The 25,592-nt window shown below is 42.7% G+C and overlaps 2 protein-coding genes across 5 annotated transcripts in view; one reads left to right on the top strand and one right to left on the bottom strand.

Moving 5' to 3' along the window:
• The window catches only part of LOC115196319 (collagen alpha-1(XVIII) chain), a 60,991-nt gene extending 51,041 nt beyond the window's left edge, over nt 1–9,950 (top strand). For all 4 annotated transcript variants that reach the window (XM_029757038.1, XM_029757037.1, XM_029757036.1 and 1 more), the window contains 26 exons: nt 274–396; nt 576–647; nt 737–763; nt 863–961; nt 1,078–1,113; nt 2,915–3,001; nt 3,097–3,126; nt 3,215–3,250; nt 3,588–3,647; nt 3,745–3,822; nt 3,949–3,984; nt 5,476–5,529; nt 5,805–5,873; nt 6,042–6,107; nt 6,636–6,666; nt 6,777–6,830; nt 6,931–6,965; nt 7,055–7,177; nt 7,330–7,489; nt 7,618–7,682; nt 7,824–7,952; nt 8,061–8,093; nt 8,229–8,840; nt 8,971–9,168; nt 9,292–9,407; nt 9,594–9,950. In XM_029757038.1, coding sequence (XP_029612898.1) covers nt 274–396; nt 576–647; nt 737–763; nt 863–961; nt 1,078–1,113; nt 2,915–3,001; nt 3,097–3,126; nt 3,215–3,250; nt 3,588–3,647; nt 3,745–3,822; nt 3,949–3,984; nt 5,476–5,529; nt 5,805–5,873; nt 6,042–6,107; nt 6,636–6,666; nt 6,777–6,830; nt 6,931–6,965; nt 7,055–7,177; nt 7,330–7,489; nt 7,618–7,682; nt 7,824–7,952; nt 8,061–8,093; nt 8,229–8,840; nt 8,971–9,168; nt 9,292–9,407; nt 9,594–9,807 — 2,643 coding nt within the window. In that variant the 3' untranslated portion in view covers nt 9,808–9,950. The remainder of the gene's footprint in view (nt 1–273; nt 397–575; nt 648–736; nt 764–862; nt 962–1,077; nt 1,114–2,914; nt 3,002–3,096; nt 3,127–3,214; nt 3,251–3,587; nt 3,648–3,744; nt 3,823–3,948; nt 3,985–5,475; nt 5,530–5,804; nt 5,874–6,041; nt 6,108–6,635; nt 6,667–6,776; nt 6,831–6,930; nt 6,966–7,054; nt 7,178–7,329; nt 7,490–7,617; nt 7,683–7,823; nt 7,953–8,060; nt 8,094–8,228; nt 8,841–8,970; nt 9,169–9,291; nt 9,408–9,593) is intronic.
• Nucleotides 9,951–17,759: 7,809 nt separating this feature from the next.
• LOC115196318 (folate transporter 1) lies at nt 17,760–24,607 on the bottom strand. The gene is made up of 6 exons (XM_029757034.1): nt 24,402–24,607; nt 22,889–23,550; nt 20,205–21,006; nt 19,012–19,204; nt 18,692–18,833; nt 17,760–18,579 (listed from the first exon to the last, which is right to left on the bottom strand). Exons 2-6 carry the CDS (start codon nt 23,159–23,161, stop codon nt 18,376–18,378), a joined length of 1,614 nt encoding a protein of 537 aa, XP_029612894.1. The 5' UTR covers nt 23,162–23,550; nt 24,402–24,607; the 3' UTR covers nt 17,760–18,375.
• Between the last annotated feature and the right edge of the window lie 985 nt (nt 24,608–25,592).

Below are 25,592 nucleotides of genomic sequence, written 5' to 3'. Positions count from 1 at the left end.
TGTTTAAGATATTTTACCATCAGTCTGGATGTTTAATATTGGAACTAAACTATATGCAGTCATTGGTTTTTATAATTGTTTTTTATTATTTTCAATATTGATTTACATTGCTTGTTATAGTAATAATTCAGCTTAAAAGTGTTTCCAATTTTGTGGAATGCTTCTTTATTTGTCTGTTAGCATGCTGTCAATTATGTCTACATGTAAATGGACTGCTGATTTTTACACACACACACACACACACACTCTCACCTCTTCTCTCCTAACCACCAGGGTTCTAAGGGTGACCCTGGAGTGCCTGGTCAGACTGGGCAGGGGGGCTTGGCTGGGCTTCCTGGGCCCATGGGACCGATTGGGCCTCCAGGACCACCCGGACCTTCCTACCCCGTGCGTTATGTGAGTACTGAACACAACTCCTGCCACCCACCCAGACTACATCAACTACAGCTTAACCTCCCACCCCAAAGCTCCCTTCATACAAATTGTTACCAAATTGACTACATACTCTATATTTCACAACATATATTTTTGTGGAATTGTCTTTTTTGAACTGTGTCTGTGTCCTCTCTGTGTAGGGTGACGGGGAGGGTTCCGGAGTGACGGGGGTCAATGGTGTTGCTGGAGTGATAGGGATTCCAGGACCACAGGTGATCTATACATTGCCATTCACTCATCATTTGGATTGCCTTTACGATCACGTCAACTAATACATAGTCCCATATCTGTTGTTTTTCAGGGTCCGCCCGGATTCGCTGGCCTTCCCGTAAGAACCAGGAAATCCCTTTGAATATATTGCTAAGTTTGATTGGAGGCCATATCTTTGTTATATAGCAATGCTTACTGTATTCCTGTCATCATACAGGGAAGATCTGGTTTGCCTGGGCTTTCGGGAGAGAAGGGGAGCGAGGGAGCAAGAGGACGGGATGGAACACCAGGGATGGACGGATTCCCAGGAAAATTGGTAGATTATTATCCCTCAGCCACCTCCCCAGACTGTATTAGAACGTTACTTAGGCTTTAGAGTAACCCACGCAAGGTGCACTAACCTATTCGGTTTTGTTTCTTGTGTACACACAGGGAAACAAAGGGGATAGGGGAGACAGAGGGGAAAGGGTGAGTTACCTACTCCTGATTACCATATTTTGGTGGTTGATTTTTTAATTTTATTGCTTCTTTAATCAGAACCGTTTTCAGCTGTGCTAACATAATTGCAAAAGGGTTTTCTAATGATCAATTTGCCTTTTAAAATGATAAACTTGGATTAGCTAACACAACGTGCCATTGGAACACATGAGTGATGGTTGCTGATAATGGGCCTCTGTATGCCTATTGTGGTAAACACGTGGGGTGTTGGGTGGAGCATGCAGAGATTGACACAGAGACAGGGAGGCTTTAGTCCGCAAAAAAACAACTTTACTAAGACAGAAAATAAATATATCAAAGAAATAACTTAGGTTTTGCTCGGTCTTCCTTCTCTTTCTTAACCTCTCATGGGCAGGGTCCCACCCACGGTTCACACTATTCAACAGCCAGTGAAAAATCAGAGCGCCAAATTCAAAACCACAAAATGTCATAATTCAAAGTTCTCAAACATACGACTATTTTACACCATTTTAAAGATACACGTCTCCTTAATGTAACCACGTTGTCCGATTTCAAAAAGGCTTTACGGCGAAAGCATAAAGTTAGATTATGTTAGGACAGTTCCAACACAAGAAAAACCACATAGCCATTTTCCTAGCAAGGACAGGCGTCACAAATACCAGAAATTCAGCTAAAATTATGCACTAGCCTTTGACGATCTTCATCAGATGACACTCCTAGGTCATCATGTTACACAATACATGCATTTTTTGTTCGATCAAGTTGATATTTATATCCAAAACAGCCTTTTACATTGGCGCGTGATGTTCAGAAAATATTTTGCCTCCAATACTGCCGGTGAATCACCACAAGAATTTACAAAAATACTCATCATAAACGTTGATAAAATATGAAACTGTTATTCAAAGAATTATAGATGAACATCTCCTTTATGCAACCACTGTGATAGATTTCAAAAAAGCTTCACGGGGAAAGCACACTTTGCTCTCTGTTCATCATAGACGCATCAAACAACTTTCTAAAGACTGTTGACATCTAGTGGAAGCCTTAGGAAGTGCAAAATGAACCCTAAGTCACTGTGTGTTCGATAGGCAATGACTTGAAAGGACTACAAGTACCAGACTTCCCACTTCCTGGTTAGATTTTTCTCAGGTTTTTGCCTGCCATATGAGTTCTGTTATACTCAGACACCATTCAAACAGTTTTAGAAACTTCAGAGTGTTTTCTATCCAAATCTACTAATAATATGCATGTCCTAGTTCCTGGGCCCGAGTAGTAGGCCGTTTAATTTGGGTACGTTTTTCATCCGGCCGTGAAAATACTGCCCCCTACCCTAGAGAAGTTAACTGGTGTCCGTCTCTCTCCCTTCTCTCCCGCGGTGTGCCACCGTGCTCCTTTTATTTAGCCTCCACGGCTGGTTGGCACTTTCCTCTAATTACCTCCACTTAGCTGTCTGTGTCGGGGTGCCCAGCTCCCGCTTTCCCAGCAGAGGGAGCCAACGTCGCCTCACATACCTCCCCTCTATTACCATCCCCCGGGGTAGACCTCCTGGGATACCACACTATGTAGATATTCCATTAAAAAAATCAGCCGTTTCCAGCTACAACAGTCATTTACAACATTAACAATGTTTACATTGTATTTCTGATCAATTTGATGTTATTTTAAATGGACAAAACATTTGCTTTTCTTTCAAAAACAAATAATTGTCTAAGTGACCCCCAACTTTTGAACGGTAGCGTAAGTCGTCTATTGAGTGTCCCACGGCTCTCATGTTGTTGTGTGTGTGTGTGTGTGTGTGGTGTTGTAGGGTGAGCCAGGACGTGAAGGGGGCCCCCCTGGACCTCCAGGAGCCCCTGGCCCACCGGGACAGATCATCTACCAGAACTCAGGCAGTGTGAGTATGGCTGTGTACTGTACGGTCTAGTCTGCTCTGGATCATAGTGATGTTTCAGTGACACAACTGACCTACCTGTCTCTGTCTCGTTGTAGTTTGATGGAGTTCTTGGGAGTCAAGGACAGGTGAGAATTTGACTCAGCAGACAAGTCACTATGTTACTCTACATGCAGTTTTATAAAGTCACCCTAACCCTTATTTCCTTTTCTCCAGGGAGGACCAGGTATTCCCGGCCGGGCAGGATTCCCAGTACGTATCAATACCACACTGCCAACGAACACACACAGTGGAGACATTTACCTTTACTGTTTCAAAAGATATTTCACAGTTGAAACACACCAAATAGTGTAACGGACAGTGCTGTACTAGATGTATGTTGGAGATTGCGCCCAAAAATATTTTATAACATGTTAATGGATTATTTTTTTTTAAAAGATATTTCACAGTTGAAACACTTTAATGGCGATCCCTAATATTTAAAAAAAACAATGCTGTACGGCCTACTAGTTGTATGTTGAAAACTGCCTGAAACATGTTAATACACACACAAGGTTGTTATTTATACTGATCACAACTTCTTCTGTAGGGGCCTATGGGACCAAAGGGAGATACAGGGGAGCCTGGACAGCCAGGATACGCAGCTAAGGTCTGGTAATAACTTAATTCATTCATATCTTGTTTTCTGTACAGTACAGGGAAATTGCATGAAGTATTGACATGTCTCCACCCTGTGTCCTTTCCAGGGGGAGAAAGGAGAACCTGGTATTATCATGGGGCCTGATGGAAGACCCATGTACCTGGGAGGGCTGGGGTCTCAACCGGTGAGAAAAAACCACACACTAGATTTATAGTTGGTAGAAATACTGTATGTTATTATGTTTGTCCATCTCTTTTATATGTGCCATGCCACATAAAAATGTTATACCCTTTAACCTCTGTGTGTGCAGGGAGAGAAGGGACTCCCGGGACCTGAGGGACCTCCTGTAAGTACTCTCCTTTAACATTGACATGCTTTGTTTCTGATTAGCCATCGATAACCATGGATGTACTGTATATAGTTCTCTAATTCTATAGGGTCCATCTGGTAGATTTAAATTCTTATCTGTTTCTATAGGGTCCAGCTGGTAGATTTATATTCTTCTCTGTCACTATAGGGTCCAGCTGGTAGATTTATATTCTTCTCTGTCACTATAGGGTCCAGCTGGTAGATTTATATTATTCTCTGTCTCTATAGGGTCCAGCTGGTAGATTTATATTATTCTCTGTCTCTATAGGGTCCAGCTGGTATATTTATATTATTCTCTGTCTCTATAGGGTCCAGCTGGTAGATTTATATTCTTCCCTGTCACTATAGGGTCCAGCTGGTAGATTTATATTATTCTCTGTATCTATAGGGTCCAGCTGGTAGATTTATATTCTTCCCTGTCACTATAGGGTCCAGCTGGTAGATTTATATTCTTCCCTGTCACTATAGGGTCCAGCTGGTAGATTTATATTCTTCCCTGTCACTATAGGGTCCAGCTGGTAGATTTATATTCTTCTCTGTCTCTATAGGGTCCAGCTGGTAGATTTATATTCTTCTCTGTCACTATAGGGTCCCGCTGGTAAATGTATATTGTTCTCTGTCTCTATAGGGTCCAGCTGGTAGATTTATATTCTTCCCTGTCACTATAGGGTCCAGCTGGTAGATTTATATTATTCTCTGTATCTATAGGGTCCAGCTGGTAGATTTATATTCTTCCCTGTCACTATAGGGTCCAGCTGGTAGATTTATATTCTTCCCTGTCACTATAGGGTCCAGCTGGTAGATTTATATTCTTCCCTGTCACTATAGGGTCCAGCTGGTAGATTTATATTCTTCTCTGTCTCTATAGGGTCCAGCTGGTAGATTTATATTCTTCTCTGTCACTATAGGGTCCCGCTGGTAAATGTATATTGTTCTCTGTCTCTATAGGGTCCAGCTGGTAGATTTATATTGTTCTCTGTTTCTATAGGGTCCAGCTGGTAGATTTATATTGTTCTCTGTCACTATAGGGTCCAGCTGGTAGATTTATATTGTTCTCTGTCACTATAGGGTCTAGCTGGTAGATTTATATTGTTCTCTGTCTCTATAGGGTCCAGCTGGGGGATTTATATTGTTCTCTGTTTCTATAGGGTCCAGCTGGTAGATTTATATTGTTCTCTGTCACTATAGGGTCCAGCTGGGGGATTTATATTTTTCTCTGTCTCTATAGGGTCCAGCTGGTAGATTGTTATTGTTCTCTGTCTCTATGGGGTCCAGCTGGTAGATGTATATTATTCTTTGTCTCTATAGGGTCCAGCTGGGGGATTTATATTATTCTCTGTCTCTATAGGGTCCAGCTGGGGGATTTATATTGTTCTCTGTCTCTATAGGGTCCAGCTGGTAGATTTTTATTGTTCTCTGTCTCTATAGGGTCCAGCTGGTAGATTTATATTGTTCTCTGTCTCTATAGGGTCCCTATGGTCCAGCTGGTCTAAAGGGAGATATAGGCATGCCAGGTAGACCGGTAAGTATCTCTGTTCAGCTATCAGCCAAGTGGTGGTCCTCTATAGTTCAGTTGGTAGAGCATGGCGCTTGCAATGCCAAGACAGTGAGTTCGATTCCCAGGACCACCCATATGTAAAAATATATGCACACGACTGTAAGTCGCTTTGAATAAAAATGTCTGCTAAATGGCACTGAAGTGGGACTTAGAAAGGTTCCAAGTGTGCTATTTCCCATACAGTATTAACAAACTGGTGATGTACTGCTGCTGGATCTAAACCAGTGTGTTGGTTACAGGGTCGTCCTGGGTTGAATGGTGCCAAAGGAGAGAGGGGGGATTCAGCTGGAGGGACTGGAGGATATGGAGTAAGTATGACACCGCTGGTTGGTGATTGATGGGATTCAGACATGAAAGACTGTTGGGATGCAACCCAGAGGTCAGCATGTCAAATCATTCCTAAAAGCAGTGGTATGGTTAGACCGTCATGACCCAGACAGGGCATCAGTTTAACCCAGATTGATCCATGTTTTTAGGGTCCTCCAGGACCACCTGGCCCACCCGGACCCCCCGGGCCAGCAGTACCTCTGGACAGGTTCAATGTGAGTAGATGTCTGATCCAGTATTGTATCTTTCCCAGATGTTGGTGTTGTGGTACAGTTATATGTTGTGATACAGTTATATGTTGTGATACAGTTATATGTTGTGATACAGTTATATGCTGTGATACAGTTATATGTTGTGATACAGTTGTATGCTGTGATACAGTTATATGCTGTGATACAGTTATATGTTGTGATACAGTTATATGTTGTGATACAGTTATATGCTGTTATACAGTTATATGTTGTGATACAGTTATATGTTGTGATACAGTTATATGCTGTGATACAGTTATATGCTGTGATACAGTTATATGTTGTGATACAGTTATATGTTGTGATACAGTTATATGTTGTGGTACAGTTATATGCTGTGATACAGTTATATGTTGTGATACAGTTATATGCTGTAGTCAGTCAGGTTGTTAAAACCCACAAAGTCACTCATGTGGGTTTACAAATTGATATGGTCTCTTTCCAAGGTACAGTAGTGTAACTCTTCTCCCCTTTGTTCTGTTTCACACTCAGAGGTATGATGATGTCTCACGGTTATATCCGGGTAGGTCAACTCATTCTCATTGGCCAGTCTCCCTCCATGACATAAAACGTTGCATGTAAAACGATGTCATGTGTTCTCTTACATGTTGGCCTTTTTCCTCCACCCATCAGACTCCAAAGGAGAGAAAGGTGACCGTGGAGTACCAGGAATACCTGGGGTACCAGGTACAGTAAAACCAGCTAGTTATTTACTACCGCTGCCCTTAGGTGTACTAACACATGAGATTGAGCTGATTGAACTCACGTTTTATCGTCTCCACTCTAGGTCTCACGTCCAACTTTGACATCTACACCTTCAAGGTAAGTGACGTAACTACAAAGGCGCTCGACACTCACAACCCGCCATGCGTCTTTATGTGTTTGACGTCAGGTCAAATGTGTCCCTGCAGGAGGAGATGAAGGGAGAGAGAGGAGACTCGGGGATGAAGGGGGAGAAGGGCGATCCAACCGGAGGATATTATGGTGGCGGTTACGGTGGACAGGGTGGTCAACCTGGACCTCCAGGACTTCCAGTAAGAATAACCACGAAACAACAACAGCCATTTTATTTTACTGCATCCTCCACGGTTTATCAGTGCCTTGCATCAAAAGACATGTAGAATGGAATTCAATTAGAAAGTTTTAATGAGCAAGACAAATATCTATCTGATCTATCGATCTCCAGGGACCAAAGGGAGAGTCCATCGTCGGTCCTTCAGGGCCCCAGGGCCCTCCAGGTAACCCAGGAAGAGGGTACGAAGGCAGGCAAGGGAACCCAGGCCCACCGGGGCCCCCCGGACCTTCAGGATCATCCTCCTCACCTGGAGCCTACAGGCCAACACAGAGTGAGTTGTACTCTCTCACACACACTCATACATACAGTACATAAGCAGAAACACAACTTTCTGGTGACATGAAGTACAGTAGCACCTTGGTTAACAGCTTTAATGAATGTGATCTTTTTACATCTCAGCCATCAGCATCCCTGGACCTCCGGGCCCTCCTGGCCCACCTGGAACTGATGGACACTCCTCTGGGGTGAGTCTGTTAACCCCTCCATTCCTAGTGTAGGGTCTAGGAGGTTAGGGCCTGTTTCTGGACGGAGCCTCACTGTGATGGTATATACACCACTTCCAGGATGTGGCATCATTTAGCTCCTTGTCGTCCACGTTTGAACAGGTGATGGTGCTGAGGTCATATGACACGATGACAGCCACGGCCAGACGACAGGCAGAGGGGACGCTGGTGTATCTGGTCGACCAAACAGACTTTTACATCAGAGTACGAGATGGCTTCCGGCAAATCCAGGTGCAGTGTTTACCAGTGTAATGAATGCAAGCCACTATATTTATAAAATATAACACCTTGATCCTTTGTTAATGTTTACATGATTAACTTGGAAGTTTTACCTTTCAGCTTGGACCATACATAGCTTTACCCCCTGAACAGGTAAGTCCTTGGAAATGTGCACTTGAGAAATGCTGACAATACACTATTGTGACAGTGAGGGAATCACTTAATGAAGTTATTAATCACATTAGTGAATCTTATTGACATGATTTCTCTGTCTGTATCCATCTGCAGGGTAATGAGGTAGCAGCTGTCGACCCTCCTCCAGTGGTCTACTACCAGCCAGATCATCCCTCCAACACGGCCACAGAGCAACCCCCCAGACAGCTAGACCCCCACCAGCCACAGACTGAGGGACAACACCCTGTTTACCCCGACCCACGTTACCCGACTCACCCGGATCCACGCTACCCAGCCCAGCCGGATCCACGCTACCCAGCCCAGCCGGATCCACGCTACCCAGCCCAGCCGGATCCACGCTACCCAGACCAGCCGGATCCACGCTACCCAGACCAGCCGGATCCACGCTACCCAGCCCAGCCGGATCCACGCTACCCAGCCCAGCCGGATCCACGCTACCCAGCCCAGCCGGATCCACGCTACCCAGCCCAGCCGGATCCACGCTACCCCTCACATTCAGACCCCAGATACCCCTCACACACTGATCCACGGTACCCCAGTTATACAGACCGCCAGCACAACCCTGACCCTGTTCAGCCGGTCCGGCCCCAGCCAGCCCCTGTCCCACAGAACCCGGTTTACTCAGACACCCGCTACCCGGTAACCCCACAACGCAGACCCAGACCCCCTGAGACCCCCAGCCACCAACACACGTCAGGCCCAAGCGTGAGTAGCCAGTGATTTAAATGTCATAAATGTAACCTAAAAACATGCCACTGCTGAAATACTTCTGATCGTGGATGTGATGGGGAGCACGTTTTTAAAAGCAGACTTTTCTTCTTCTTTCCTTCTGCAGATTCACCTGGTCGCTCTGAACGCCCCCCAGGGGGGTAACATGCGGGGTATCAGAGGGGCAGACTTCCTGTGCTTCAAGCAGGCTCGGGCCATCGGGCTGAAGGGAACCTTCCGGGCTTTCCTCTCCTCCAAGCTCCAGGACCTTTACAGCATCGTCCGCAAGTCAGACAGGGACCGCATGCCCATCGTCAACCTGAAGGTACGGTACTGTCGCCTAAGACTGAGATGCATTTCCAGCTTCATTCAGAATCCCAGTATCATTCCATATCATTTAAGTAATTGGCAGAAACCGTCCCTAACCATTTGTCTGTCCCCTCTATAGGACGAGGTCCTGTTTGACAGTTGGGAGGCCATCTTCAGTGACTCAGAGGGCAGAGTGAAGGACAACGTACCCATCTACTCCTTCGATGGCAAAGACATTTTCACAGATGGCACATGGTGATAAACTACACTCCTACATATTACTCACAATACACAAAATATCAAAACCTCTCTTTTTACAACATCCATAAGGAGGCATTGATAAGTTATATAAAGTTAACAGCTGAGAAAGTGAATGGAAGCAAAAATATGATGATTCATCCCTTCATCTCGTTCTCTCCCTTGTTCCCTCTCCTCACCCAGGCCAGACAAGATGATATGGCACGGTTCGACCAGCAGGGGGCACGGCCAGGTGGATAACTACTGTGAGACATGGCGTGTAGGGGAGCGGACGCTGACAGGCATGGCCTCCTCTCTACAGGGGGGCCAGCTCCTCCAACAGAGAACCAGCAGCTGTCACAGCTCCTACGCCGTGCTCTGCATCGAGAACAGCTACATCGGACAGTTCAAGAGATAGGACTGACCGACCAAACGCACACACACACACTTCAGCCAGATCGTGAGATAAGCCTAATGAAACACACGCACACACAAACACATCAGCCAATCCAGGAGGCCTAACAAACCGTACGTACCAGTGGAGGCTGGTGACTTAAAAAATTGAGGAGGATGGTAGACCCACGGTATAGGCGCCGAACGCACGGAGACAACAAAGTGTGTTTCAAAAATCGTCAAGGACTAATTATTTTAACCTAAAGCATTTAATAAAGACATTTATAGTACAATAATATGGGGAATGGGAATGAGAGGGCTACTTACACAGTGTTGGAAAGGGACCACAGCAGTGATTGTATGATGCATGAGTTGAGATGTTCAGAGGCTTGACCAGTGCAGGACAGGATTTGCCTGGAAAGACAAACAATAACACAATACACTAAACAGTTAGACAAAAGAGCTCAGAATGAGTTAGTCCAAGCAAAGAGTAAAATCATGTATGTGTAATAATGTGATTGTGTATGTGATTGACTCTACATACAGTAATGAGAGATAATTGATAGGGGTACTCACAGTGCTTGGAGGGGAAACATTCAATGTGTCAGTGGATGAGCGGGCACATGAGACGTTGTGGCTTCAGTTCATGTCAGGAGAGAGTTGACAATGGTAGTGGAGTGGAGATCACCTCTTAATCAGGGAACAGGAGGGGACTTAGCTGGAAATACAAACAGCAGATACATTCCATTACAGCTGCGCCATCATAGGTTTGGACAACAACTTTCTCTATGAAGTTAAACTCTGACATCTCAACATTCATTAAGTCAAACACAGACTGCGTATTTCGCCCACTTGACACGTCAAAGTAGCCCAAGAAACGTTCCTGAATAAAGCCCTGATCATCCACATACCTCCAAGCAGACTGGTGGCACCATAGGTCCCAGAGCAGTGGGGTAATTTTTACCCCCTGGGGCCTGGAGTTTTTCCTTATATGTTAACATAACTAGGAAAACTCTGGACCCTATAAGGTATGCCAGTGATTAATTCGTTGTTAAAAGGTTTTATATGGACTATGATGGGACAGGTTTTTCCTAATCAGGTCACATGGTTTTAAAAAAAACTCCTGGCCCTGGGGGAGATGAAAACCCTGTCAAACTGCAGCTACATTATATTTGTTCATATGAATGATATTTAGACCAGATTAGTAGGGGGATTTCCTCTACCCAGACAAATAGACAACTGGGCTGAGCTTGCTTTATGCATGTTTGCATCATGTAGGCCTATGCAACTGTAGGCCTTATAAAACATTTACTCACATCTGTCAACGCTATTATGTTGATAGATTCATTCCAGTTAATAAGCCTAGCCAGCCCAGTTTTGAATATAAACTAAATTTGATCACATTCATATTTTCTCCTGACACACAAATGGACTATAAATACATAATGTTACGAATCAGTTTACCCGGACCAGATGGACAGGGTGCATAGGCTGTATGCAGCTGCTCTTATTAGGAGCCTACAGTTGATCAGACTGAAATATAGTCTCGTTTTCATCCCATACAGCATGTCCGATTTCTAGAGTTTAGGTGTAGCCTAGGCTGCTGCAACACTTATGCCATGAGTTTTGCTTGTCTGTCCGGAGTGATTGTGTTATCTTTGCTAAATAAATACCGGAGGAAAGTGGAAAGCCTACTTGAGCGCACGCGAAAAAATTAGCTGTGTCAACCTCTCTCTTTAATCGAAATGTTTATGGATGATGCGATGAAGCTATCAAATCATTCTGAATTGTTTTCGACATCCTAGAAAAGACAGTCGAAAGTTCGATATGTTCAGCAAGTAAAGCATCGTAACGTGCAATTACCTCTGCAAGCTCCTTGTAGTTGGCCTTGTTGGCGGAACTTTCCCTCTCGTCATGTCCTCTTATCGATGCAGCTTTTTCCCCAGAAGCTTGAATGTGATGTCGGCATTTATATGCTCCCTGCTTATGTTTTGCCATTTAACTGAACGATCGATGTTCTTCAGGTCACTGTACCCACCTTTTGACCAAAGCTCAGACTTTCCCAAAAGCAGGCAAGGCCAGCAATACAGGCAGCTTGATGAAAGGCTCCCTGTTACCAGCTGTACTTTTGATAACAGTTGGCATTGAACGTCCTCCTCACCTTTTCATCTTTCTCCATGAAACTGATCTCAGGCAGAGGTCGACCCTCCCTTTTAAAACTTAAAAAAATGTTAAATCAATTGCACTAACTGGACACAAAAATTAAAGTTCCAAAACTAAGAAAACAATTTATAATATACCTCTTCTGTCTCCTGTCATTTGAAAAAAACACATTTGAATTGAATAAAATCCCCAAAATGCTCAACTATCACTGTTCACTCTTAATCTCTATCCGACAATGTCACCAAACTTCTCAACACATAGAATCCCCATAATGCTCTGTGGCACAATCCCAATACAACACACTGTGTTTGTTCTCTGATCCTAAAAGCTTTGATCGGTTGGAGGACTTCCTCCGGAAGTGGTCATAATTACCATGCATGTCTATGGAAGGGGGTGAGGCCTACAAGCCTCCTAGGTTTTGTATTGAAGTCAAAGTAGCTAGAGGAGGATGGAAGCTAGCTGTCCTCCGGCTACACCATGGTGCTACCCCAGACAGTGCTTTTGAAGTTACTGTAGACCATTGCAAAACAGTGTATTTTAAATCAATTATTTGAATATATTTAGTATAGTTTTATCTAAAAAGTATAACTTGAATGTTTCTAATGTTTACATTTTTATGAAATTTCACTGAGGATGGTCCTCCCCTTTCTCCTCTGAGGAGCCTCCACTGGTACGTACACACACACACAATGGTGCTTTGTATATAACAGCTACATTCCCCTTCTCCAATACACTCAGTCCAGCTGGCCAAATAAAACCACATGTCCATAATATGGGGTTGATCAAGAACAGCGACAACCAGGCTGAGAGAGAGACCCCCCCCTAAGCCCCAATCAACCCCCCTTTATACACTGATCGCAGCTGACCAAACAGCCCACCCCGACCCCCTGCACATACGTCTAAATCACTGTTCTGTAAACACCTCAACACTGTGGTTTTCAGTAGAGTTTGTATTCATTCCACTTCTCCTTTCACTGTCCACTTCAGAAAGCCATGTTCATTGGGGGTTAGAGGACAGACTATCACAATGTACATTTATTTTTTTGTGGTCTTACCCTCAAAAGCATAATACCTGCATTGTAGAAAGTCTATAGCCTTTTAACAGTTTGCCCTAGAATCAAACCACACCACAGACCACACCTACAGATTAAACAGGACACTAATTCTGTTCTCTATGATTCCAACGAGCTAATTGTTGCAGTATTGTACATTAAATGTTTATTATCCAATGTTGTAATTTTTTATTTACTTTTTTGTTGTAATCAGTACATATAACCAGTTTTTGAAGCACTATCTATAACATTGTCGTAAATGTTGGATGGTTTTATTTTGCTAGCGGACAAAGGGAACAGGATATTTAAAATGTTTTGATAACAAAAGGAGTATTTATTTTGCGATTAACATTTTAAGTAGTTTTAACATTCACACTTTTCAGTAATGGACTCTGGATCTGTAGTAACAGAGGAAGGAAGAGATGAGTCTGGGCCAAGAATCATGACATTTTGCATCAAATTACTATGTTTTTGTTTAGCAATGTCCTTTTGCGTTTCAAAATCCTCAAAAGTGCTCTTAAGTGTTTTTCATGTCTATGCACTGTGATAGAAATTAAATAAGGCTTTTTATCCAAAATCCAAAGACGAAAGCATTGCAGCTCACTGAATGAACCGGTGTATGACACTGGTGAGGAGTTCCCTGAGGTGCCATGTACTGTGCCATCTCTCTCAATGTCATCAACGTTTATTGCAAACAAACAAATGCTACATTGTTTTTCCAAACTGCTTTATTTGTAAATCAAAAATAAAATGACATAAGTCTGTTTTTTACAGCAACAAAATAGGTTCACAGTCATTCACCCAAAGTGTATATTCGGCATTGATTGAAGTCAGTGTGACAATAATAAACATGAACAATTCCGACGGTTAACGTTACAAATCTTATCCTATAGTGAATCCAATAGTGAACTCGTTGGCTAGTATACTGCACGGCATATAGACCATTAGGTGCAATTCATCTCATACCTTTGTATTTGTTATGACCATGTATAAATCATTGTATACTCTACAACCTCATCACTATAGGCTGAAACCTTCTTGAGATATGACCTTTTAAATCAATTAGAGAACAGTGCAAAGTTCAAGTTGCATATCTCGTGTTCCGGACCCATTGTACGCGCGTTCTCAAGTTACGTGCGTGTATTGTTTACGCACATCTTTTATCCACCCTACATGTAATTAATAGGCACTCAACTACTAGTCCATATTCTGACATGACTTCTCAGTTTTGTAGTAAGATGGTCCTAAGATTACTCAAGGGGACAGGAATTCAGCAAACCACATCCTATGCACAGATATTAAATTAAAAGCAACTTCAATAAAAGAAAATGGGTAGGTGTAATCTGCATTTATGGGCGTACTTTAAGTATGGTATAAACACATTTAGAATGTAAAGGGTACACCAGATATGAGTTCCTAGAGTTGTCAGATTCCAAAGAATAAACATATAGGCCTAAAAGATATTTACAATTTTCAACTTCATTTTGCATTTTATTTCCTCAGTGAAAAACGTTTAAGAAAACCCAATTTCACTCTTACGCACACAGATAAATAAATTGTTCCATTAAAACAGTAGTTCCCAAACTGGGATGGGATGCAGAAAAGAGAATGGACCTATACATTTTTCAATAATAGCCTATAATCTTTGAGAATTTACAATCAACAAAATAAAAGCTAGACAATCAGGCCCAGAATTTATGTTTGTGCATAAGAACACCAGCCATGTCAAAATGCATAGAATTGTATGAAATTTGCTTAAAAGCAAACAAAATCTCAGCTCCATGGCAAAATGCATAGAATTGCAGGAAAATGGTTTTAAAATTGCAAAAATGTTATTTCAGCTCCATGGCAGGATGTGGAATTGCAGGGGATTAGCTTTGAAACTGCAAAATATTGTGTCCGCTGCCAATATCATATTTTGTATTTATGCTTTGGTATGTGTGTTTTTTTTACCACTCAACCCTTATGGTGGGTCGAGACTCAAAAGACAGCTCAATTGGTGGGTCACGAAGAAAGAAAACTTTTGAGAACCCCTGCATTAAAACAATACAAAATAGCTCTTTCGAAAATTCTGGAAAATAACATGCAGAATAAAGGTCTGCCAGCTCATAGCTAAATCCTCAGAACTCATTTGCAGTAGTTCATAACAACTATACTCCAGTTTACACATTCATGTGGGCTTCCTATTAGAAAAGATGACAATGAACATATGATTAGCACTGCTGGGGGAGAAATGACAAATCTGCATGAAAACATTTAAACAAAAATAGGGGAGAGTGGGGTAAGTTGAGCAAAAGAGGTAAATTGAGCCACCCTTGTTTCTAGGAAACGATACACAAAATGTTATAATTTGACCAAATATCTAGGAAGAGGTCATCATTTCATGGAGTCTGAAGGAAGAAACCCCATGGAAAAAGTAAAAAAATATATATAAAAAATAAAAAGATTTTCACCAAGTCAAATTAATTTCTGTTATAGAGGTTTCATGATGCTTGTATCTAAAGCAAAGTAGATGAAAGTGCTTTATTGTATCCGTGTGTGCTAATATAATCAAAATGTTTGCCTTGGGGTAAAAGTTGAGCCAATGGCAAGTTAAGCAAATTGAAGTGTTTTCTTCCCAGGCATAATGCAAGGGATTATCACTGGGATATGCGGTAACAGGGCCTGGCCAATGTTAAAAAATAGATATCAACTACAAAGTGTTTGTTAGGAGTTAAGCCTGTGTTAAAAAGGTGCTTAAAAGTATTCAAAATAAAACAAAGCAATTGTGTTCGGGAAATAAAGATAGATATTATTGGTAATATTTCATTCAGTAGAGACATTTCTATGCGGCTTAATTTACCCTATTCCGCGGCTCAATTTACCCTATACCTGGGGTAAGTTGTGCCAAGAGAGCACTTTTTTCCCCAGACAACCTATGTCTTCAAAACTGTAACGTTTACATGAATTCTGATTATTTCCAGGGATACACAACATCCTGAAATATATGTAGATATCTTTGTTAGAAAGAATACTATATATATCGGATTGATGCTGAACGTAAAAAAAAGGCTCAACTTACCCCACCCTCCCGTAAGCAAAACTATACACAAAATGGTAGCTAAAACACTTCCTGACACAAGGTGCATTGAATTACTCACTGGCAGCAGGCGTAACTTGTTCCCAACTGGCCTACTTGGTTAAATAAAGGTGAAATAAAAAAATAAAACAGTGCACTGATATGATTAGTTTGAAGGCCCTAAAACAATTGGCATCTGATTTGTTCACAAGCAATCGCTGATTAAACCTAAGACAATGGGAGTGTAGTGAACATACACACAAAGGGCTTCATTTAGAAAATCTTTTCACACTTTTCAAAGAAAAAATCTTCAGGAACATTCAGCGGCCCAAAAATGCATCCTGTCACGTGTCTGCTTAATCTAAAGCAATGCTGATGTGATGACATAGTAATCATGATCCACCTCTCTCACTGGAGGACTTCTATACAGCTAACAATATATACACAGATTCAAAAATATTGTTTTCGCTAATCAATACAATTGCAGCAATTGTCGAGAATTCCTAATAATCGCAAACAGTGAATCATTTGCTGAATATAACAGCCTATTGTTCCATCAGTAGAAGTAGTCCAGTAGAATTAGACTGTTTCTGTAGATCATTTCTTATTGGTCCCCTCTACTTGAGATTATTATTTTCTCACTCAGAGTTACGAAAATAAATGTGCTTCAACATTATCAGGGAACATATGATTACCCTGTATTTGGAAAACTGAACATAATCACCAGTGGATAACACCATTTGGGATGTTTCTGGGATAAGAGCAAAGCAGCCACTACATATGACATGTCAACAGTCTCTCTGAGAACATCAGGCTGACAACTAGGCCCAAACTCTGACTATTAAAAACAAAAACACTGTTTTGAGTGAGAAGTAGGGATTGGTCTAAAGCCGAAAAAGGAAATTCCTTAAATTGACCTACGACAGTAGCTATATGCTGATCTATTGTACTTCAAAACAATGTTGAGGCAGGTTGCTTAGGATGCAAACCTTCTCAAACAGCCTAATTCCTTCTCTAAGAGGTGCTCCCACAATGTGATTTGTACCACATACGAGGTCATGTATTGCTACTTACAAGCAGTGGTGTAAAGTACTTAAAAATACTTACGTACTACTTAAGAAGTATCTATACTTTACTATTTATATTTTTGACAACTTTTACATCACTACATTCCTAAAGAAAATAATGTACTTTTTACTCTATACATTTTCCCTGACACCCAAAAGTACTCGTGTCATTTTGAATGCTTAGCAGGACAGAAAAATGGTCCAATTCACACACTTATCAAGATAACAACACTGGTCATCCTTACTGCCTCTGATCCGGTGGACTCACTAAACACAAGTGCTTAATTTGTAAATTATGTCTCAGTGTTGGAGTGTCCCCCTGGCTACTGATTCATAAAAAATGTAATTGTGACATCTGGTTTGCTTAATAAGTAATTTGAAATAATTTAATTTATACTCTTACTTTTTAATACTTAAGTTTATTTAAAACCAAATACTTTTAGACTTTAACTTGAGTCATTTTCTATGAAGGTATCTTTACTTTTAAGCAAGTATGACAATTGGGTACTTTTTCCACCGCTGCTTACAAGACCATTAGGCTTGATCGAGTGATCTTGTTTATCTTGTAGTAATGTAGGTGGGCTGCCTGTAATTCTTTAAACATTGAGAAAAAAAGATGTATTCCATAATAACATCCTTTTGGTGAACTGAATACACGTTGGATAACAGATAAGGCACTAAGGGCTGAGAACAGTGACTGTTCACTAATACTGGTAAACTACACTCCACCAACACATCCAACCAAGTGTCATGAGGTCTCGACTCACCTCTAAGTCTCATCTGTCCTTGTGCAGTCGCGTGGAAACCGTAGCGAGAGATTCCCAGACCCTTTAGACCACTCAATGTCAGTGTAGGGGGTTTAGGTGTTGATGTAAAGATGACAATATGTTCAAGGGATAGTTGAGGATTTTGGCACTGAGGCCCTTTATCTACTTCCCCACAGTCAGATGAACTCATGGATACCATTTGTATGTCTCTGCATCCAGTATGAAGGAAGTTAGAGGTAGTTTCGCGAGCCAATGCCAACTAGCGTTAGCTAGCGCAATGACTGGAAGTCTACAGGAACAACTTGCATGCTAGCTGTTCCGATAGACTTCCAGTCATTCCGCTAACGGCAGTTAGCAATTTGGCTAACGCTAGTTAGCAAATTCCTTCAAACTGCATGCAGATACATAAAAATGGTCTCCATGAGTTAATCTGACTCTGGGGAAGTAGATAAAAGGCTTCATTGCCAACATCCAGGAATATCCCTTTCAGGCCTTCACGTTGTTCCCATTGGACAGAGGTTCCGTCTCCGAGGGGTTTGATGGTACGGAACATAGCTCAGTGGGCGTGGCCTGGCGTGTGTCCCCTCCCCCTCCTGCCGATTGGTTCCTGTAGTGGCGAATGATGACCCAGGCAGCACAGCCCAGGTAGATAACCGTCAGCAAGGCAAAGTAGAAGAAGTAGACCAGGAACTATTGGAGAACAGAACAGCACTCATTAGAAAACATGGTGTTCCCATATGGGTGACGTCAGCTTGCAGGAAGTCGTCTGAGCGTGGTCGTAATCAGAGTGTGTGTGACTTACCTGGGAGTGCACGTCTAGTCCCAGACCCTTCTTGTCAGAGACGATGAGGGTGATGATGGTCTTCAGAATGGTCGCCAGGAAAGTGTTGACCCCAAACACCAGGGCACACAGCTCCTTGGTGAGCGACGAGGCGATCTGGAAACTACAATCACCACAACAGGATAGTCAGCAGATTAAATGTACAGCCTAAAGTAAGAAAGACGTGACAGTTCTATTTGACAATGCATTCATACACTGCACATGTCTGAACATGAAAATCCCCAAAATCCCATTATATGTACACAACAACGTTAAATAAAAGTAGACCTAAAGAAACGTACATGGCGATTGGCACGAGGAACTGGTAGAAACCTTTGAAGAGGGAGTAGGCCACATAGCAGACCCAGATGTTACTGGTGGTCCCCATGAGGAGCAGCAGGCCAGCCTGCAGAGCCGTGATGACGCCGATCACCAGCTCAGACCACACGTTCCAGCGGATCTTCACGAAGCCTGCTGCAAACGACGTGATCGCACCTGGGACAGAGTTAACGAGGTGGAGTTAGTCGAAGAAGATAAGCTGACTAAGTTAATGGTTGAGTAGGTGATTAAGGCTTGGGGGAACTTCTTTTAATAAATGCTGTGTGTGTGTGGACTCAGGGTCAGTTTGACATTATCATATCAAGGCAAAGAAAGGATTGCTGGTTCAGTAAGCCTTTATGTTATTATTATGCATCAATAAAATAATTATACTAAATGACTATGGGGAGCAGCATATTGTCTGGCGTCATCTCCCTGTGTGATCAACATCTAAACCATCGTCATCTTCCACACCTTTCGACAGAACGTGACTGTTTAGTCTTCTGTTGTCTCCCCACATTCTGCTTCATGGGAATTCCTCTTTCTAGATTGATGGGCTTTGTATGTCTCCTGTCCTTGTCAGCTGTTTAGGTCATGTAACTTCAGTCATAATTAAGAGGGGTCAGTCTAAAACAGTGGTTCCCAGTTCCAGTCCCCTCAACAGTGCACATTTTTGTTGTGGCCCCGGACAAGCACACCTGATTCTACTTGTCAACTATTCATCAACTATTGAATCAGGCGAGTTAGCCTGGGCTACAACAACGTGTGTTGTTGGGGGTATTGGAGAACTGGAGATGGGGAAACCCTCGTCTAAGACAAACTTATTGACCTGACGTCACGTGATGCCGGACAACTCATTTGACTGAGAAAATATGTACCTCCAAGCATGTTGCCATGGTGCTCTCACTACTACCTCTGCCAACTGCTGTAGGGGTGTTAATATTTTGTAGGAATCAATGACTTGGAGATCACAGGCTCCTACCCTGTCAGACAGTAAAGACCCAGGTGATTGCTACACATTGGTTATTAAAACACTTGTATACCTGGCTTTGGAGGGCCTTTGTACCTAGACTAAAACCTAGGGAAATGGAGGGCCTTTGTACCCAGACTAAAACCTAGGGAAATGGAGGGCCTTTGTACCGACTAAAACTAAAACCTAGGGAAATGGATCCCTCACCCAGTAGTGTGGAGACAGCCTCCACCCCTCCGTTGTAGACGTGTTTGTTCTCCGTGGCGGGGTACACCTTGTTCCACAGGACATGGACGTACAACAGCACCAGGTAGTAGCCAGCGGAGTTGAACACCCACCACAGGCTCCACAATCTCAGGCTGGGCCTCCGAGGCACGTTCCTCAGCTCCTTCAGCATCTGAATAAACACAGAGTCCCTCCAGGAGGAACCAGAGCTGAGAGGGGCCAGGGAGAGTGTGTCACCTGAACCCAAGCCCGCTTCGCCCTGCTTCATCCTGGCCAGCTCCGACTGGGCGGCAGCCTGCTCCTGGAGGTTCCTCTGGGCAGCGTGGTGGGCTCTGTTGAAGAACAGGGACCTCTTGGGCCAGGGCAGGCAGCAGGAGAGCACCAGGCCGAAGGACACCAAGGCCAGGGAGACAGCACTGAGCGTGGCGAAGGAGAGCCTGCCCACGGATATCAGCACCTGGCCCAGCACCGAGCTGGCAAACACCCCCATGAGGACGCAAGAGCGCGAGTAGCTGGCCACGCGTTGGTAGAGCTCTGGGGTGACCAGGGAGAAGATATAGGAGGAGTAAGCCACGCGTGCTGCCATGGTGATGCCGTAGAAGAACTCCATGAATTGCATCTCTAAGAGGGAGTAGCCCAGGAGGAGGAGGAGCCAGATGGCCACATGGCTGAGGCTGGAGAGGACCAGGACGGGCTTGTAACGCAGGACGTCTGTCAGGAGGAAGACTGGCACCAGCACCGCCATGTAGGAGTAGGACAGGATCGGGTTGATCTCATTGGTCACCTGGAGGAAGAGAATGGCGGGTATGAGAGGGGGAGACCACATAGAAGAGACAGAGGGCTACGTGGAATCTAATTCCCCTTGTAAAAAGTTGTAGCTGAAGGCTCTATAAATGTGCCGGCAGGTATTTTCAAATTGCATATTTAGGCTAGTTTCCTGTGAGTCCTCGAACACTGACAAATGCACATATGCTGTTCAGAATAACCTTGTCGTTATGCTGACACCTTTTGCCAATGCAACAACGTTAATCCCCCTCTACAGGAAATGAGGGGAGCAAAAACCTTCACTGATCCCCTTCATTTGAACTAATGCTACATTGTAGGCAAGGACACCTTCCAATGAGTCTGCAGACTTCAGGCCATTAGGTTCATTAGTTGATACTGAGCCAGACATGCCTACAGTAACCAATCAGAAAAAGAGAGTGACCTAATTTGTAGGAATGTGAACTTTGACCATACCGAGGAGGGGTTACTGCACTCACACTGTGATAGCCTTATTACAGTCCAGTGGGTTCCATGACTAAGGAACACTGGAAAATAACAAACTGGCACTTTTTTTCCAATTACTTTAGGATTGAGCGGTTGTAGTTCAAGCGCCTAGTATAAATTCAGATGGAACTCGTGTCAGCTGATATAGCTTATATCAGGGTTGTCATTCTACGTGTCATACAAGGCTATAGCCTCCAACGCAGAACATTACCTTTCATATCCCTCAAAATCAATTGGGCCTCAGGTTGAACTGACATGCCCTGGCCTTTAAATAAATAAAATAAATAAATATATTTAACTAGGCAAGTCAGTTAAATAAAAGGTTAAATAAATAAATAAACAAATAAATAAACATATATATATATATAAAAAATTCAGTAGAAGACCGATAGCAATAGTTGACACGACTAACAATATACTTGTTTACTAAGCAAGAGTGAAGATAAGTTTCTTGATCCTTCCTACTAGTGCTCCAAAATGATTGAATTCACATCGTAATCAAAATCTTGACGTGCAATATCCATATCGCAAGAGATCCATATTGCATGCAATATTTTGAAACGTGTAATGGACGTTTTTATAGTTTCCGCCATTTTTTTATCCTCTTGCGGCTGCTTCCCACCAAGCGGTGCAGTTCCTCGTCCCTGCTGTTAGATTCACTGGAAGTTTGCATGCTATGCTGTTAGGTCAATGCAGTCAACCAATCGTTCAAAACAAGAACGATGCCGCCTTCCACTTTGGTTCTTAAACAGTTACAAATCAGGATATGACATATATATATATATATATAAAAATAAATAAATAAATAAAAACATACCACTGACAATATCACCACCCCAAAAAATGTTACGCTGTCCTCCATCTTCTATTTAAATAGGGAGCCAATTTGTTTTCATCACTTTTATTTCCATGACTAATCAAAACTCATGTTCTCAATGCTCTCTCTTGTCCCTCTGTAGCAGCCATATGATGAGCAATATATTTGGAACATCGAATTGCAATGAAATCACAGTATCGAATCGGAATACATATAGAATCGCAATACATATCGTATCGGCACCTAGGTATCGTGATAATATTGTATTGTGAGGTCCCTGGCAATTCCCAGCCCTACTATGTAATAATAAGTTATTCCATTTCTATGATTCCAACAGTTCACCCTAGTATTTTGATCTTTAACATCAAATCACAACATTTGGTAAAAAAAATAAATTCTCAACTCGATTATTCGCCAACATCGTGCAGCCCTACCTCCTACACATCTACCCACCCTTAAAAACTGTTAACTTAAGACACACACATGGATAGTTGCATACACACACTACACACATTGCACTCTCACACAAAACACACCAACATTCCAAACTGTTATAGGGGGATGACTGTGCATCACTGACCTGTTCCCTGGTGAAGTTCTTCTCCATGCTGAGCAGGTTTGGTGTTATAAAGGGCTCCCCAGGCTTCAGCTGCACCATAAACCCATAGAAACACAGGAACACCACCGACAACTCCCAGGTCCGGGCTGTCTTGGTCTGGCCGTCTGAGGGGTCCTCAGGTGGGGGAAGAGCCATCTCAGGGTCAGGCTCTCCAGGGGCGGCCTCCTTCAGGTCCAGTTCAGCCTCTTCCTCCACAGCCCTGTCCCCACTCGCCATAGCGTCTTTGTCCACCATGGTAGTGGCCTGACAGTGGACACTGGAGTCCCAAGTCTACCTCTGACTGTATCAAATGACTAAGTGGTATTGCTATAGTGAAGAGGCTTGCTATAGAAATTTTCATAGAAACCAGAGAGTAGGGCCTAAACCTCCAATTCAGATGTTCTAAGCAGACAACAAGTAGAGATTCCTGTTAGCACTCTTCCCTTCCACAGAGGATCCAGTGTTACACATTACAGAGGGGGTGAGAGGGGAACCTTTCACAATGACGAACATGGAGGTAAAGTGCTACCTGCAGCCATTTTCATACTGTATGTATGAGAGAATGTCAACCTTTGCTCCATTCCATGGATTAACAATGATTGAAAGCAAGCTAGCTTACAGCTGGACCTCTGGTCATTGTGAACCTGTAAAATACAATAATGTTTGCAAATAGTCATTCAAAGTTTGTTTTCTGACAGAGTGCTGTATTCTCCATTATTTTGTGGGATGGTGCTCAACCAAACTCCCTATGTCCAAAGCTGTCCTTTCCAGGCAGGAACATCAAATCACACGTATTATAGTAACAACCATGGTAAACAACGACCCTAACAGATCTGAGCTGTCAGGTCACGAGTATTATTTGGTTGCAGTCAGTGTATTATAATTGTGTTGTTCTCTGTTGGACTGATTTATTAACTTGGGGTTGACACACTCCAAAAATAGATTCACAACGGACGACTTTTGTAACGTCTACCTCTTGACCAGCTATTGCATTTCAGTTTACCATAGTTAAATAGCTTTGTAATTGCAATGCTGCATGCATGTGAGACCAGACATAGTTACTTTAAGTATTCGCTAAAACAGGGGTGCAACTTCTGCCCGCATGGCTGGCACGAGCCATATTCAATGTTAGCTAACTAGTTACGTTAGCTAACCAGATTCCAGTCTGGAATACCTAACGTTAGTTAGCTAAATGTAGCTAAGCTTGTCTGGAAGAGGTAGCTGAACTTGTTTTGATAAACCCCTTGTTAGTGAACAATGTCAGAAAGCTAGCTACAGCGAACATCAACTAGCCTAAACAATTTAGCTAACGTTAACTGTCTACAGTAGCTGACATTATCCAGCTAATGTTAGCTCCATCATGCGAGGTAATATTATCTTATTGCTGGGAACATTGGTGAGCTTGTCAGCTAGCTGAAGTTGACACCAATAATTGGGTTTTAAACAATGTACATACAACTTTATACATTGACAAGGAAAGTAGGTAAAAACCTACCTCAAAATTCTTCTGACTGAACTCGTGTGCGCGCTGTTGTTCAGTTGAATGCATTTCAGAGCAACTGAGTCTGTGAGATTTTGCAAGGAACTATGGGGGCTGTAGTTTCTGTTGATTGACCGGAGATAATCCAAAATGCACCTTAAAGGGTATTTAATCAATTAACATTAGTATATCACTCAATGATCAATACTTTTCACAAATTTCAATATCAATGGCCAATAGGCTACATAATGTATCCAATATATTAGGATATAATATCACATGAACATTTAATGAATCAAAACAAATACCCTACACAAAACATAGAGCGTTCTACTGAGCACGCAACTGAACATTTCCCCATGGATAATCATTAAACGTGACCGTCGCGCGCTGTGAAATGAGGGAGCTCTATTTTCCTGGCCCGGGTTGAACCGAGCAATGGCGCATCATGTCATCGGGGGAAAGCGGGGAGGGAGGAGCGCCCTTCTCAAATCAAACAGCAATCTGCCCCCCTCGGCCAATCGTCCCGAAACATACATCTATTTTCCATAAAAATGTTCAAACTAGTTTTCATTGGGAAGGCAGATAAAGCGTTTTTATCACAATCACTTTTGCACAGAATCCGACTCATCACTAATCCGATTTATCACTCCACTTGCTTAATTACTTCACTTTTGTTTAGAAACGGCTCACGCCCGTCAGGCCGCCCTGTTCCAAAATGAATGCAATCACCTTCACCCGATACAAACTCCTCCCATCGGGGTAACCCGGGCTAGATAACGAATCGCCTCCGTGTGAACGTCCGTATTAAATCTTTGGGGAGTAGGCTACATGTCGGCGTTACGATGTAACTGAATAAAGTAACGTTGTTATAGTATGAGGAGAAAACGTATGAGAATGTTTGTAAACTTTCTTTTCGCGTCACGTGTGAGCTTTTATATACAAATGTGGAATACGTCTAGCAGTATGAATATGCTTGAAAACGCCTGCAACATCAAAAACAAACTTCAGCAAACATTTGCAATCTGAGTTTGACCTTTGGTGCTATAAATGAGGGCATAGCAATGGAGTGGTGACTGACGCTCTCCAGTGCACATGTCACATAAACCTATTGTGCATTTGCCTACTTATTTTTCAAACTGGGTTCTTTTATGGGATTTGGTAGGGTATTTCTAACATGTTTACTATACGTATAAATAGTTCTCC

The sequence above is a fragment of the Salmo trutta genome, chromosome 6 (genome assembly GCF_901001165.1).
Source record: "Salmo trutta chromosome 6, fSalTru1.1, whole genome shotgun sequence".
In the NCBI taxonomy this organism is placed as follows: Eukaryota; Metazoa; Chordata; class Actinopteri; order Salmoniformes; family Salmonidae; genus Salmo; species Salmo trutta.
This window is presented reverse-complemented; position numbering and strand designations above follow the sequence as displayed.

What these genes read in the sequence shown, in the direction of transcription:
- LOC115196318 (XM_029757034.1), bottom strand. Translation starts at nt 23,161, where the DNA reads ATGGTGGACAAAGACGCTATGGCGAGTGGGGACAGGGCTGTGGAGGAA. An exon ending in GGCTGTCTCCACACTACTGG is followed by an intron (nt 19,205 to 20,204) that starts GTGAGGGATCCA and finishes ACTCTGTCCCAG; the next exon opens with GTGCGATCACGTCGTTTGCA. An exon ending in GACTAGACGTGCACTCCCAG is followed by an intron (nt 18,580 to 18,691) that starts GTAAGTCACACA and finishes GTTCTCCAATAG; the next exon opens with TTCCTGGTCTACTTCTTCTA.